The 16,464-nt window shown below is 38.6% G+C and overlaps 1 protein-coding gene across 1 annotated transcript in view; it reads right to left on the minus strand.

The window, feature by feature from the left end:
* Window positions 1-2,182: 2,182 nt before the first annotated feature.
* Window positions 2,183-16,464, minus strand: part of LOC128664666 (NXPE family member 3-like) — a 43,107-nt gene continuing 28,825 nt past the window's right edge. Inside the window, exon 5 of the mRNA XM_053719476.1 lies at window positions 2,183-2,715. Coding sequence (XP_053575451.1) covers window positions 2,183-2,715 — 533 coding nt within the window. The remainder of the gene's footprint in view (window positions 2,716-16,464) is intronic.

Genomic DNA, 16,464 nt, shown 5'->3' on the forward strand with positions numbered 1-16,464 from the left:
AGATGAGGTTCCCTTCACCCTAACACCCTTGGTATTTACGTTCATGGTCAATGCTTTGCACCCTTGGATTTTACGGTCTCAAACTACAATTGAGCCTAAATAACTCTTAAAGGGCCATGATACAAAAATGTTGAAACACTTGAAAGTGATGCAGCATAGCTGTAAAAGGCTGGCTAGAAAATATCACCTGAACATCTCTATGTAAAAAAGAAAGATATTTTACCTCAAAATGTCCTAAGTATTCAAACCTCATTGCAAAGGACTTTAAACAGCAAATCAGTATGTCTGTCCCGGGACAGCCAAGGGAGTGAGCTTTGTGCACACTCATGTTATTTCCCTATTCAATTTAAGGAAGTTTACTATGAGTTAAATCTCATGTGATCACAGTAAAAGAGTTCATGACCTCAGCACTGCTGATGCTGATTGGCTGCTGTTTATTTCTTAATTATTATTTTTTTTTACCTGCAGCTAAGCAGCAGCTGAAGTATAACTTTTTACACAGCACTTACCCTGCTGAGCTGAGGAAGTTGTGAGGTAAAATATCTTCCTTTTTTACATAGAGATGCTCAGGTGATATTTTCCTGTCAGCTTTTTACAGTTATGCTGCATCAGTTTCAAGTGATTTAGCATATGAGTATTAATGTCCCTTTTTAGGGTAGATCACTTTGGGTTTACATTACTGCAGTGAAAATATATTATTTAAGGTTATGGTAAAGTCACATAAAGGATTTTGCACAATATGAATTTACTAATAAAAATAAACAGATTGATGTTGGTATTTTGAATATGAAATTAATATATCCATTGTAATTTTACTTTTTCATGTGGCTTCGTTACTTGCTTCAAGGTGCCTCCATCTGAGAATTTCTTATGTCCAAGTTTGACAGGCCGTTGGTGCATCCAATAGGGGCTTCATCATATGCCCCATGTAAATTACTGCCAGCATGCTCTGCTCCCATGCTTTTAATTTGAATCCGCATCTGCCTGAAGTAGAACTGCGCAAGTGTATTGCTACAGTAAAGCAAATTCTCTGTTTAAGCAGCACTAAGAGAGTAGCAATTCAAAAGCTTAAAAAAGCTTCAAATTACAAGCACAGGAGCGTGCTGGCAGTAATTTATATAGTGCGCATGATGAATCCTATATTGGATGAACCAGCCACCTGTCAAACTCAGACATAATAAATTGTCAGACAGAGGCAGCCTTGAAGCAAGTAACGAACCACATAAAAAAGTAAAATTACAATGGATATATTAATTTCTTATTAAAAAATCAATATGTTTATATTTATTAGTAGAGTCACATTGTGTAAAATCATCTATATGAATTTACCATAACTTTAATTTTGACTTGTATGTGCAGATGCCAAGTTTCAAGAGTCTGACATTAACCTTCACTTATTCACAGGACATTTTGGGGAAGTGGAGTAAAGTAGGTTGTTTTTTTTTGTAGTCATCAAAAAAAGAAAACTTGACATCATTAGAAATACATAATGCATGACATCTATTAAGATACTCTCCTCCATATTACGCAACAATTTAAAAGCAGTGTTGGGAGCATAAAGTGATAGTAAAGTTTAACTATTTGTTTATTACATAATTATAATTTGGTATGTGAAATGTATGTAAAATAAGAAATATTTTAAATTTATTTTTTCATGTTACTCACTTTTCATTCCCCCAACTTCTCCCTGCAATGTGGTATTTTTTTCTTCTTGTGCTATTTATTGCTATTACTCATTCAGGAGCGATGCCACACGGCTCACTAATGTCAATGTGTGGGCGTGACTTTGTGCAATGCCACATGCATGGTATTTCCCAAATGTCATTCACTGGACAGACAAACCATTGTGAGTGTGAGCAATTGAAATAATTTTTTTAATATATTTTATATTTAATATTTCAATGACACGCATTGAAGATAGCAATTCTTTTTCTTTTAATATTTTTTTAATCAAACAGTGTTTATATGGGTGTAACTGTACTTTTACATGTATTTGTGTTGTGTTTAATGCAACTTTTTTCTTCCCCTACCATTTACGCGAGCTCAGAAGTCGATTGCACTTCAGAGAATGCATTTACTCTCAACTAATAGTAAGCGCGCTCTTTCTGTCTTGTGCAAAAAGCCAAAAAAAGCCGATATCGCTCATATGCTACAGTTAGTATGCCACTGATAACCTAGCCCCTTATTTGGGACAGATATAGGATAACATTAGATCAATTTCATTTCTAACTACTTGCTGTCCTGGGTGAATGTTATCCAGCAGGTAGTGACATGATGTCATATCCCAGACATCCAGCACAGTAACAGTCATTCCCTTAAAGAATGCCCGTAGTAAAATGTCCAGCTGAAGTGACAACCAATCACTACCATATAATGATTTGTAGCCAGTGTTGGCCGACTTGATCAGCACAATTGTCTGAGGGCTGCGAAAAAGGAGAGAAGCTATTGCTTTACGTATTGTAGCTAATCTCTGCAAGTAGACTGCAACAGGATAGGTGGTGAAGTGAGCCCAAATTGTCAGGACCACCACTGTGTTTGGTCCTCCCCCGATTCCAGCAAGATGTGCTGCCTCATAATGCAAGTCAGATACCATGGTTTTGCTGGTCCTTAGGGGTAATCCATGAGCTCGCCATTCCATATATAGTCCAGAGTCTGCATCAACTGCCACCAGAGGACCAGATTTGTAATTAACATGCAGGTCAATCCTCTTCAGGGCTAATAAATGAAACAAAAATGGTATAACTTTTTAAAACATTTCTTGAACACACATCAAACATTGTTTCATAACAATACATCTTATGTTCCTGTATTTTATCTGTGATCTACATTACACATTTTCTGTTCAATTGATCTTGATCATTCTAGTTTTGATACTTTTGTTAATTTTTATTTTATCATGTAGCTGACAGTTATTCCCACATTGGATACTTCTTTAAAAAAACAAAAGATATCTCAATCAATATAAAGTCTTAACCTCCAGCTTCCTAAGCATTATAGTATTTTATACCACAACAACCCACAGATAGATTTTGTTTGTTATTATTTAGGCTGCAGTTATTACATATTTCCTGATTAGTTTGTATATATTAGCATGATTGCAATTCTTACAGAATAATAAAGTAGATTCAAGACTGTAAAAGAGCTGAGTTCTGAGAACAAGACGTAACCCCTTTGCTTCTGGAAATTTCTGAGAAAAATTTGCCCAAAGTATCAGAGAATTTTCAGCATTTTTGCTATCACTCCATTTTAACAGAAATTAAGTTTTTAATGTTTGATTTACCTATGAAATATATATATATATATATATATATATATATATATATATATATATATATATATATATAGACAACCCAAGGTATTGATCTAGGCCCATTTTTGTATAATTGTTGTCACTATCTGGCTGCCAAATAATTGCTAACTTTTTTGCAAACTTTGGGTTTCTCACTAAAATTATTTACACACGGCTACTGCTGTCATCTGACAAATTATTGTAAAAGCTTCTTGTGGTCCCCTTTGTTCAGAAACAGCAGACATACATGGCTTTGCCATTGGTTTTTGGCAATTATAAGGCCTCTAATTGCATCTGTGCACCACACTTCTGAAATTCTTGGCAGTGTAGGGGTTAGCTTGTAAGGTTAATATTTGCTATAGTGTAGGGATTATCCTCCCACTTCCTGATCCCTTCCTGTTTCCTCTCAAACAGCTTCCCCCCACGCAGTGGTCACTTCCATCTTAGATACTGGCAGACAGTCTGCCAGTATGCAGTTTAGAGCTTTTATTTATTTACTGTATCTATTTTTTGAAATATTAGTTTTTTTTGTTTATTTTCTATAGTGTAGGGATCCCTCCTCACCCTCCCACTTCCCTGATTCACCCAAAAAGCACTTTAACACTTCCCCCTCCCACTGCTTCCAGCCATGTTGGTCCCCTACTTTGTATAGGATAAAAATGTGACCTTTCCTTATGTTTAAAGGTGTGATCACAATTTACTAACACTTGTTGATCATGTCTTTTTGAGAACATTTCTAAATCAATCTATTTAAGGCCTATATCAGTTTTGTAATAAGGTTACTGCTATGAGTAGTGGATGGATTTGCCAAGTAATTTTCCATAGTGTAAGGACCCACCAGTCCCTCTCCATCCTGTGCTCAGCTCCCACCCACCTTCCGCCTTCCCTCCCACACCTCCCACCAGCACCAACAGATGATTGCTAGACAATGACACAGACAGTGTCACAGTCTGTTACGATCGGGCAAACTGGCTTCATATGTGCTGGCAGCCCCACCAAATGTGCAACAAGTGACCTATATTCCAACATTGGCCTAGATTACAAGTGGAGTGCACAACTTCGCTTACAAGAGCACAATATTTACGTTCCACTCAGTAATACTAGCGCATGCAAATGTACAGGAAAGCTTTGCGCACACAAGTGCTCACAAGAGCGCGCTTCCATAGGCTCCAATAGGAGCCTCGTTCTCATGCTGTCAGACACGGCAGAGAACCTAGTGCAGAGAAGTGGGTAAGTTGCGCTGAAATGGGCAGCTAAGTGTAAATATATATATGTATATGAATAATTACATATATATTTATATGTGTATATACACATACTAACACATATATACCTATATATATATATATATATATAAAGTTTTTTAAAAAATACTGCACTCTCAGGATTTAATAAACAAAAAAGTCAGCTTTAATAGATGACATTTCAGAGAACATTATTCCCTTTCCTCAGATCAAACAGCAGTGAATAATAGTGAACAATTAACACATTAAATATAGAAAACACTGGCCAATCATGTCATCTGATCCCAAACTCAGATTTAGTAAAGAACTTAACCCCATGGTGGGGTTCAAGAGGAGCACCAATCTTCGTGACCTGTTGGTACACACAGATACCAAACAGTGCTATCAGAAGAAACAGAAGATAAACATCAAGGGAAGATATAGATCTGTGGGGTGTATGACATGCAATGGACTTATTGCAACAAAGAAATGTAATCATCCCCATACTAATAAGACGCACACCATCAGGCATTCAATCACCTGCACCACCACCATGTGGTCTATTTGCTTATGTGCCCATGCTCAAAGTTCTATGTCGGTAAGACAAAGGGGACCCTGAGAGAACGCATGGCCAATCACAGACTGGCTATACGCCAGGCACTTGTAAAAGGCTCGTCGGATCAACCTGTGGCACGACACTGTGCGGAACAAAGACACTCAGTGGCATCGATGAGATACACTTTAAAAGATCATGTGCCAAAACCTGACTGAGGTGGAGATCGGGATAAAACCCTACCATATCGAGAAGCCCAGTGGATTTATAGGCTTGGAACCATTGTACCAGGAGGATTGAATTCCATACCAGACTTCAAGGTGTTAATCTAGTCTGACACAAACTGAGGGTGCAGAGATGTAGCATGGTAGGATGTGGCCTTGGTGGGCGGGCGATATCTGAGGGTGTTACCCGCACACTAGGGGGTCCGCATGGAAGCCTTGATCCAGTGGAGGAGATCCGCTGGTGGGGATTTCAAAGCTACCTGCTATAGTGAATCACCCACACATATAGATAATAACAACATGACCTGAAGTCTGGGAGATACATATGAGAAGGATCTGTTTTTATCTCAATGGTCTTATACAATTATGTTCATCGGATTATGGACAAAGTGTGGACTAATGATGTGCCATGCAGGCAATGATCGATAATATAATATATATACATATAAAGGACATATAAGAGGAGATTCAGTGCTATCCTTGCTGTTGCTTTCTATTTGTTTGTTCTTTTATTTTCTTATATTTTATATATGTTCATATACAGATGAGGGTATGTATTTAATATCCCTAGCGTCAATAATTTTGGCCTGTAAATGAGGGGGAGTTGGATCTTTGGTTATTGGATGAATTTGCACCCCTATTCAGGTATAGTCATGTTTCAATTAGCACAGGTGGGCTTAATGTCATAATGTTATCTGACAATATTTTAATGCCTGCCTAGTGTGATACCTTGTTGTTACATGGCTATTGTGTATAGTCACCCTTTTGGTAGGAGGAACCTACAATGTTTGGTTTAATGTTGGAAACAGACCCTGACAATTTAATGTGGTACACAAGAGTAAACCAGAAATGACACCATTACCGCTTCCGGTTTGACTAATTCTGCAAAATTGAGGTATATTATTGTGTATGCCTGCTTTAACACAGTTTTGTTATGTAGTGTAAGAACATTTCACGTATAAAGACAAACAACTAGTATTTTTTATTATTTTGATGTAAATATGCACCTGGCGAAACCGGAAGTGGGGAGCCGTTGCGCTTTCGGTCTGGGCCTGAATGGAATGCAAGTTAGCGTTCCAAGTACACTGTTTGGCGCTTTTTTTGCTTGAAGTGGGAGGTATGTGTTTGCAAATCTGTATTTAATGTGTTCATTTTTCACTATTATTCACTGCTGTTTAATCTGAGGAAAGGGAATAACGTTCCCTGAAACGTCATCTATTAAAGCTGACTTTTTTGTTTATTAAATCCTGAGAGTGCAGTATTTTTTAAAAAGTTTATTATTGGCTATATTTGCACCCATGTGGCTGTATCTGGTGGGTAGATTCATTTATGCTGGATATATATATATATATATATATATATATATATATATATATTTACAGTGGACATTGTCCCATAGAACGCAACGTAAAGGAACTAACATCCCACACCCGCACACTTTAAACCCTTAAAACTGCTTCGTGCAGTTTGAAACATAAAAAAAGATGCTAAAAAATGTTTTAAAACAAAAAGGGACCTTACAATTTATTTTGGGGGCAATTGGGGGATATTTTAAAAACTAACCAGAAATCTCAACTTGCAGTAGCATTAGCCAGACATTTGCCTGTTTACGGTCACACAATAGATTAGTGCTCCACTTGTAAACTGGCCCATTCTCTCAAAAAATAGCCCTGCAGATTTGTATCCACAAATCTCAGGTACCAGAGTAACATTTATTCTAAAACTAAGTTCCAGCATCTGAAGAAAGACTGAGGATTTATGTGTTCTATGAAAAATGTGGTGCCACACCTTATTGTCCAAAGATTCTTATTCTACCTAGTGGTGTAGCTAGGAAGAGTCTTCCCATGGAGTCTACTCAGCAATCATCAGTCCAAAGCTAATGTTCAACTCATAAGAGCTTCTGCCAGATACCATTATTCGAATTCTGTATGGTGCCTGTAAGAATATACTGTATATAAACATACTGACTCCATTTTGTCTTGTAACTACCATTGTAGTTTATTATACTTTGAAGAAGTAAGCTGATGTGAGCTTCTTGCAAAATAACCTTATCTCGAGACATTGGGGACGATTTATCAAAGGGTCAATCTTGGCACATTCGCTGGAGTCAATACGCTCGACCCGACTTCGCTGACACAAATCTACATACGACGGCCTTATTTATTAAAAAGTCTGTCAAAAACACGTGCATCACATACAGCGCGATGAGCATCGGACTGTTGATTAATAAGAGTCATCAATGTTGCGGATATTCATGAACAAGCACATTTCTCTAAAGCTAATCTTTTATTTGTCATCTGTTAATGTCCAAGAAATAACTAAGTTTTTACCTGAACAAACAATAATATCTCATAGAAAGTTATTTTTTTAATTTATTTTTTATACAAAAAATCTGATATATGGGGCGTGTCTGGGCCAGGTCTGAAGATGGCCGCTTATTTGGGAGCTCTGCAAAACAAATTCATATTTTGCCTGTAATTTCGATGTTGTGCAGCCATCTAGCCTGATATTGTGGTTTGTAAAGCAGCGGTTAATGAACTGATTTCCTGTATATTACTTTTTTGACGTTCTTGAGAGTTCCCAGACCAGACAGCTGGTCTGGTTAACCCGGGACACCGGGTTAACAACAGTATGGAGGGGAACCTATTGCAGCAGGTACAAGCCCTATTGGAAGAATATGAGAAGCAGATATGTGACCGGATTGACCGGCTTCTGGTAATTGCTGAAGCACAGTGCAACGTAACAGAGACTACCGGGCTCATTATGGCGGGGGAGATTGGGCATAGCTTCAACTCACATAACAGCCCCGCGCAACTGCAGGGAAGTCGCATCACCACGGGGATTACTCTCTCACAGACCCTAGTGCCTAAGCTATTGGAGCCAAATGCGGAGAAGCAACAAGGAAACCTACGGAGTCTATTGCTTTTTCTAAAGTGAATTGGATTGATACTGATACTACTTACGCCCTCGTCTGACCAATGCAAGGTTTGGACCTACTTGTAGGTTGGTATAACTCTAAAGGCGTGACAGTTACTTGTGTACCTATATATTATTTATATTGCATATATGTCATTATCTTATATTGCATAATGTTCAACTTTTTTGATTTACGTCTATTGATGCCCATACAGGTTTAGTATGAGTCTGTAGTTTATTTTATGTTTTCTCTCTAACTCTATATATGAGCCTACTGTATTAATGATGTGTCCTCATTTATATCCTAGTTTTCAGATCCCTTAGATGGATCTTTGTACCATGGACACTATGCAGATAAAGTAATTAAATGAGGCATAATGATGAGGGGTATTGTTCGAATTCAACAAGACAACACGGTATATTCTGTTAACTAAGGTATAGAATTATGTAACTAATGTCCCTTGCTTTTTTGTATTTGTGATATTGCCTTCAATTTGTTAATGTTTGTAACTATTTTGATTGCCTCAATAAAAAAACTTTAAAAAAAAATAAAATTCTGAAATATGATATTTTCACAAGTAATGTTTATTTGTATTTCTATCAATCATGATACGCCTATATCATGTTTTTTTCTTTATTTTAAATGATTATTAATGCTAGAATCTGTACATATATCTTTGCACAAAATTGTGTGTGTATATATATATATATATATATATACACATATATATATATACATATATACATATATATACATACATACATACATACACACACACACACACAACACACAGAGAAAACCCAGCACTCACTTACAAGCTCTCAGCTAAGATTTAAAAGCAAAAATGGAAAGGTTATTCACCGCATCTGGCCAAATGGGACAAGCTCAGGTACCACGTCAAGGTCCTCTCCAATACCTGAGACCCTAAAACAGCCACACAATGCAAGCTTTCAAATCCAAACAAACTGAAAATAAAAAAAGGGTGCACAGGAATATGTAATCACCCTAGAGATATACAAAACACGGAAGGGAACTGCACTCTCATACCGGACCGGGTACACATCCTATGACCCTGCAACATGCTCAGCCCTGGGTGCCACTGGCACTCACAGGAAGCTGTGCTGTCCCCAGAGCCACAAGCAGTTAACCCCAGACAGGTCTGGGTGCAAGAACCATAGGGAAAATTACAAAACAAATTAATACAACACACAGAGAAAACCCAGCACTCACTTACAAGCTCTCAGCTAAGATTTAAAAGCAAAAATGGAAAGGTTAGTCACCGCATCTGGCCAAATGGGACAAGCTCAGGTACCACGTCAAGGTCCTCTCCAATACCTGAGACCCTAAAACAGCCACACAATGCAAGCTTTCAAATCCAAACAAACTGAAAACAAAAAAAGGGTGCACAGGAATATGTAATCACCCTAGACATATGCAAAACACGGAAGGGAACTGCACTCTCATACCGGACTGGGTACACATCCTATGACCCTGCAACATGCTCAGCCCTGGGTGCCACTGGCACTCACAGGAAGCTGTGCTGTCCCCAGAGCCACAAGCAGTTAACCCCAGACAGGTCTGGGTGCAAGAACCATAGGGAAAATTACAAAACAAATTAATACAACACACAGAGAAAACCCAGCACTCACTTACAAGCTCTCAGCTAAGATTTAAAAGCAAAAATGGAAAGGTTAGTCACCGCATCTGGCCAAATGGGACAAGCTCAGGTACCACGTCAAGGTCCTCTCCAATACCTGAGACCCTAAAACAGCCACACAATGCAAGCTTTCAAATCCAAACAAACTGAAAACAAAAAAAGGGTGCACAGGAATATGTAATCACCCTAGACATATACAAAACACGGAAGGGAACTGCACTCTCATACCGGACCGGGTACACATCCTATGACCCTGCAACATGCTCAGCCCTGGGTGCCACTGGCACTCACAGGAAGCTGTGCTGTCCCCAGAGCCACAAGCAGTTAACCCCAGACAGGCCTGGGTGCAAGAACCATAGGGAAAATTACAAAACAAATTAATACAACACACAGAGAAAACCCAGCACTCACTTACAAGCTCTCAGCTAAGATTTAAAAGCAAAAATGGAAAGGTTAGTCACCGCATCTGGCCAAAAGGGACAAGCTCAGGTACCACGTCAAGGTCCTCTCCAATGCCTGAGACCCTAAAACAGCCACACAATGCAAGCTTTCAAATCCAAACAAACTGAAAACAAAAAAAGGGTGCACAGGAATATGTAATCACCCTAGACATATACAAAACACGGAAGGGAACTGCACTCTCATACCGGACCGGGTACACATCCTATGACCCTGCAACATGCTCAGCCCTGGGTGCCACTGGCACTCACAGGAAGCTGTGCTGTCCCCAGAGCCACAAGCAGTTAACCCCAGACAGGTCTGGGTGCAAGAACCATAGGGAAAATTACAAAACAAATTAATACAACACACAGAGAAAACCCAGCACTCACTTACAAGCTCTCAGCTAAGATTTAAAAGCAAAAATGGAAAGGTTAGTCACCGCATCTGGCCAAATGGGACAAGCTCAGGTACCACGTCAAGGTCCTCTCCAATACCTGAGACCCTAAAACAGCCACACAATGCAAGCTTTCAAATCCAAACAAACTGAAAACAAAAAAAGGGTGCACAGGAATATGTAATCACCCTAGACATATACAAAACACGGAAGGGAACTGCACTCTCATACCGGACCGGGTACACATCCTATGACCCTGCAACATGCTCAGCCTTGGGTGCCACTGGCACTCACAGGAAGCTGTGCTGTCCCCAGAGCCACAAGCAGTTAACCCCAGACAGGTCTGGGTGCAAGAACCATAGGGAAAATTACAAAACAAATTAATACAACACACAGAGAAAACCCAGCACTCACTTACAAGCTCTCAGCTAAGATTTAAAAGCAAAAATGGAAAGGTTAGTCACCGCATCTGGCCAAAAGGGACAAGCTCAGGTACCACGTCAAGGTCCTCTCCAATACCTGAGACCCTAAAACAGCCACACAATGCAAGCTTTCAAATCCAAACAAACTGAAAACAAAAAAAGGGTGCACAGGAATATGTAATCACCCTAGACATATACAAAACACGGAAGGGAACTGCACTCTCATACCGGACCGGGTACACATCCTATGACCCTGCAACATGCTCAGCCCTGGGTGCCACTGGCACTCACAGGAAGCTGTGCTGTCCCCAGAGCCACAAGCAGTTAACCCCAGACAGGTCTGGGTGCAAGAACCATAGGGAAAATTACAAAACAAATTAATACAACACACAGAGAAAACCCAGCACTCACTTACAAGCTCTCAGCTAAGATTTAAAAGCAAAAATGGAAAGGTTAGTCACCGCATCTGGCCAAGTGGTACCTGAGCTTGTCCCATTTGGCCAGATGCGGTGACTAACCTTTCCATTTTTGCTTTTAAATCTTAGCTGAGAGCTTGTAAGTGAGTACTGGGTTTTCTCTGTGTGTTGTATTAATTTGTTTTGTAATTTTCCCTATGGTTCTTGCACCCAGACCTGTCTGGGGTTAACTGCTTGTGGCTCTGGGGACAGCACAGCTTCCTGTGAGTGCCAGTGGCACCCAGGGCTGAGCATGTTGCAGGGTCATAGGATGTGTACCCGGTCTGGTATGAGAGTGCAGTTCCCTTCCGTGTTTTGTATATATATATATATATATATATATATATATATATATATATATGTCAGAAATCTTTTTCAAACATATTTATATGTCCCTAAATTCCTTTTTTTGTTCTAAACAATGTTGTCTTTCATATCTCTGTGTTTATTTATACCACTATATGTATATAGTGTAAATATATTATTATTCTGAGCAAGAATAATTGTGAATATAACATGTAATCAGGGTCTCATATGTATTTATTTGCAATCAATGGATATTTTAAGAGCTGGGCCAGTTTTCTCTCTGCACCTGTGTAACCCTTCTTGATTGCAGTCCAGTTTTAAACACCACCCCTACACAGGTGTTAAAAAATGGGCTGGCATATAAGATGACATTTCTTAATGAAAATGAAATGCAAGAGAAAGAAGAACATAGGATGACATTAAAGAGGTGATTTTAATTTCTGCTATATCTGATTCATGACAGTTTAATGTTAGGTAGAGTATTCCTTTGAGCTATCATTTTAATATTATATTGAATCAAACATCATTTGATTATTAAAATCATTGTCAAACATATTGTACTGTGTGGCCTAATGTCATCATCAATGTTTATCTTTAATACTAATTTCACATATACATACTTTCAAAGTATAATACACAATGTAACAAATGGCACTTACAAGTTCTGATGAGTGATCAATGACTCAAGTATAGAGCAATTTGATTTGTTAGTGATAGTAGAAAATGTATATTTTAATCAGATTGGCTGATTTAATAAATCACGTGATTATGCATTTATCAATAATAAGTTGTGGAAAACTTTACTAGTTTGTGGGTTGTATAGGAGTTTGAGTATTGCGTCAAATATGGTGAGAAAAGTGTTGCGTCAAATGTGGTGTGAAATGGAGTGTGGGACTTGTATTGCATGCGTTAAACATGGTGCAAATAGATTTATCCAAAATAGTAAGTATTATGTAATGTATTTATTTCATTGTTATCCCTATATCTACTAGTGCACTTTAAGCAATACTTTGCACCATATTTGAAGCAATAATGTTGTCCCCTTGCTTTGTAATGAGAGACAAAGATGTCAAATAATCCATAAGTAGGGTAACATCTCCCTACTTGATTTTATTTAGTAATAAGGGCTAAATAAAATCAACTTAAAAGGACATGAAACCCATATTTTGTCTTATGATTTAGAAAGAGTATACAATTTGAATAAAGTTTCTAACATACTTTTATTATCTAACTAGTTGATAAGCCTGCCCAGAGGGCAGTCTATGTGTTAAAAATGTAGCCCCCCAAGCTACAAAAAATAAAAAAGTAAAAATACAGAAAAAAATAAACAAAGCTATCCAAAATAATAAAATTAAACCTAAACTAATACCCCTATAAAAATTAAAAATCCCCCCAAAGTAAAAACACTCCCTAATCTAATACTAAACTACCAATAGCCCTTAAAAGGGCTTTTTTTGTAGGGCATTCCCCTAAAGAAATCAGCTCTTTTACATTAATAATAAACAAAGTCCTCCCTAACAGTAAAAACAAAAAAAAACAAAATAAAAATAAACTATTATTATTATTATTATTTGTTATTTGTAGAGTGCCAACAGATTCTGCAGCGCTATAAACAAATATGGAGTACAACAAAGCAAATTATAGGGATGAAATGGGTAGAGGGCCCTGCCAAGAGTTGCACTGTTGTAGTCAGCTCTTAAGAAGGAGATCTACAAACAGCTGGACTCTTAGGCTTACATGCTAAGGGGGTTCAGATGATAGCAATGGAGGAGAGGAACTGGTATAAAGATAGGTTAGTGTAGGTTGTATGCATCCCTGAATAGTAGAGTCTTTAGGGAGCACTTGAAGCTTTCAAAACTAGGGGAGAGCCTTGTGAAGCGAGTCAGATAGTTCCACAAGATGGGAGCCAGTCTGGAGAAGTCCTGTAAACGGGAGTGTGATGAGGTAACAAGAGAGAAGAGTAGGAGGTCATGAGCAGAGCGAAGGGGACGGGAGGGAGAGGTCTTAGATATAGGGGGGAGCAGTGCAGTTGAGGGCTTTATATGTCAGAGTGAGAATTTTGTGTTTAATCCTAGAGGCAAGAGGAAGCCAGAGAGGCAGAGAGGTGCAGCAGATAAAGAGGGACGTGTAAGGAAGATGAGCCTGGCAGAGGCATTCATTATGGATTGTAATGGAGCTAGGCGGCAGGTGGGGAGACCAGAGAGGACAGAGTTGCAGTAATCAAGGTGGGAAAGGATGAGAGAGTGGATTAAAATCTTAGTTGTGTCTTGTGTAAGGAAATGTTTAATTTTAGAGATGTTTTTGAGGTGGAAGCGGCAGGCTTTAGCCAAGGACTGAATATGATGAGTGAAAGAAAGATCTGAGTCAAATGTGACATTGAGACATCAGGCATGCGGGTTGGGGTAGTGATGGAGTTGTCGACAGTTATAGAGAGATTGGCGGTGGAGATTTTGGAAGAAGGGGATAAATAAGGAGCTCAGTTTTGGAGAGATTTAGCTTGAGGTAGTGAGAGGACATCCAGGAAGAGATGTGAAACAGTTAGTGACACGGGTTAGGGCAAGGAAGGAGATAGATCTGGTGCAGAGAAGTAGATTTGGGTGTCATCGGCATACAAATGATATTGGAAACCGTGGGACTGTATTAGGGAACCTAATGATGACGTGTAGATTGAGAAGAGAAGGGGACAGAGGATAGAGCCTTGCAGTACTCCGACAGAAAGTGGTGATGGGGCAGAGGAGGCCCCAGAGAAGGCTAAACTAAAGGTACGGTTTGACAGGTAGGAAGAGAGTTAAGAGAGGGCTGTGTCATAGATGCCGAAAGATTGGAGGGTTTGGAGCAAAAGAGGGTGGTCAACAGTATTAAAGGCTGCAGACAGATCAAGGTGGATAAGCAGAGAGAAGGGGCATTTTGATTTTGCTGTAAGTAGGTCGTTGGTAACCTTAACAATTGCTGTCTCTGTGGAGTGATGGGGATGAAATCTCGATTGCAGTGGGTCAAGGAGGGAGTTTAATGTAAGAAAATGGGATAGGCATGCATATACTAGTTTATATATATATATATATATACACACTAGTTTTTCGAGTAGCTGTTAGGGATTAGGGTCGAGGGGACAGGACAGATAGTTCCACAAGATGGGAGCCAGTCTGCGCTCTAACCTCACTGCGCTCTAAGTGAGGTTAGAGCACAGTATAAGTGCCGAAACTTCTTCCTCAGTAACAGGGGAGAAAGAGCTAAGTTTATGGCTATGTGGGTTGTGGTTGATTGAGAGCATTTGAGGGGTGAGAGAATCGAATTATGTTGAGAGCTGATTTCATTTCTGATGGAGTCGATTTTGTTATTGAAGTGGCTGGCAAAGTCTTGAGCTGACAGAGAAGTTGTGTTAGGAGGTGGGGGTGGGCGGAGAAGAGTATTGAAAGTGGAGAACAGACGTTTTGGGATTGAAGAAAGATTTGAGATAAGAGTAAAGAAGTAGTAGCAAAATCGAAACAAGCTAAACTCAATAGGGATCTAGAAGATTACAGAAATGATAAGGTATAAACCTGTAAGAATGATAAAAGAATGAATAAAGATACAGATTCAAACCTGTCATATAATAAGGATAAACAAGTAAATTATAACAAACCCAACTCCTATGTATCCAATAGGAATAATACTTCTAATCATAATAATAAAAATAAGGATAAGAAGTGGAGTGTGGATTTTAGACAAGAGAAGGAGGAGTATCAGAGACATCATTCTGATTATATGCTTTATTCTCATCAGCATGGCAACCAGTCTTGTGTACATAATGCAAGGTATTATCCAGCAAGGGAATGTGAAAATTATGGTTATCATCAGAATTACCATCAAAATAGAGCCCAATCCCAGAGGAAAAATCGTGGAGACCAGAATAATCATGATAGATTGTCTTCAAATGATACTAGACTGTATGGGCCTAATGGAGAATATAGTAGACAAAGAGCAAGACCAAAGAGTAACTATGGAGGGAATAATGAACAGAGAAGAAGGAACCACAGGGAACAACAGGAGAACAACAACAAACAGAATAACCACCATTTTTTAGATGTCAGACAGATAGAGAGACAAGAACACATGTTTCCTACTCCGCAAAGGATAAGACAACAACAGGAATTACATACAAATGCAAAAAGAATAAGCGAGGAAATAGAGGAGGGAGACACATTCAGAGAGCAAGAGTACAGAAGTTAATTCAAAACAAAAATAGGGAGAATATATATGATCTTACTAGTAAAAAATTGAATAGCCAAGAATTAAATATTCTAGCTAAAAGTTTGAATTTTGCCCCAAAGAAAGCACCAAACAAATTTGAACCATACATTGATTTACAGAAATACATCAGAAAAATGACTCTCAAAAGATACTTTATAAAACAACAACCTGATCACAGGATCGCACCACAATCTATAGAGATTTTGGATAGTAAGGATAAGTAAACTTTACAGATTCTAAATTCACTAAACGGTGAATAGTCTACTCAAAATCTACCATTGATGGATTTGAGTATATATGATGATATTGAAGAACCTACTTTGGTGCACACTAATAATTTTAAAAAACCTTCC

The sequence above is a fragment of the Bombina bombina genome, chromosome 6 (genome assembly GCF_027579735.1).
Source record: "Bombina bombina isolate aBomBom1 chromosome 6, aBomBom1.pri, whole genome shotgun sequence".
Classification (NCBI taxonomy): Eukaryota; Metazoa; Chordata; class Amphibia; order Anura; family Bombinatoridae; genus Bombina; species Bombina bombina.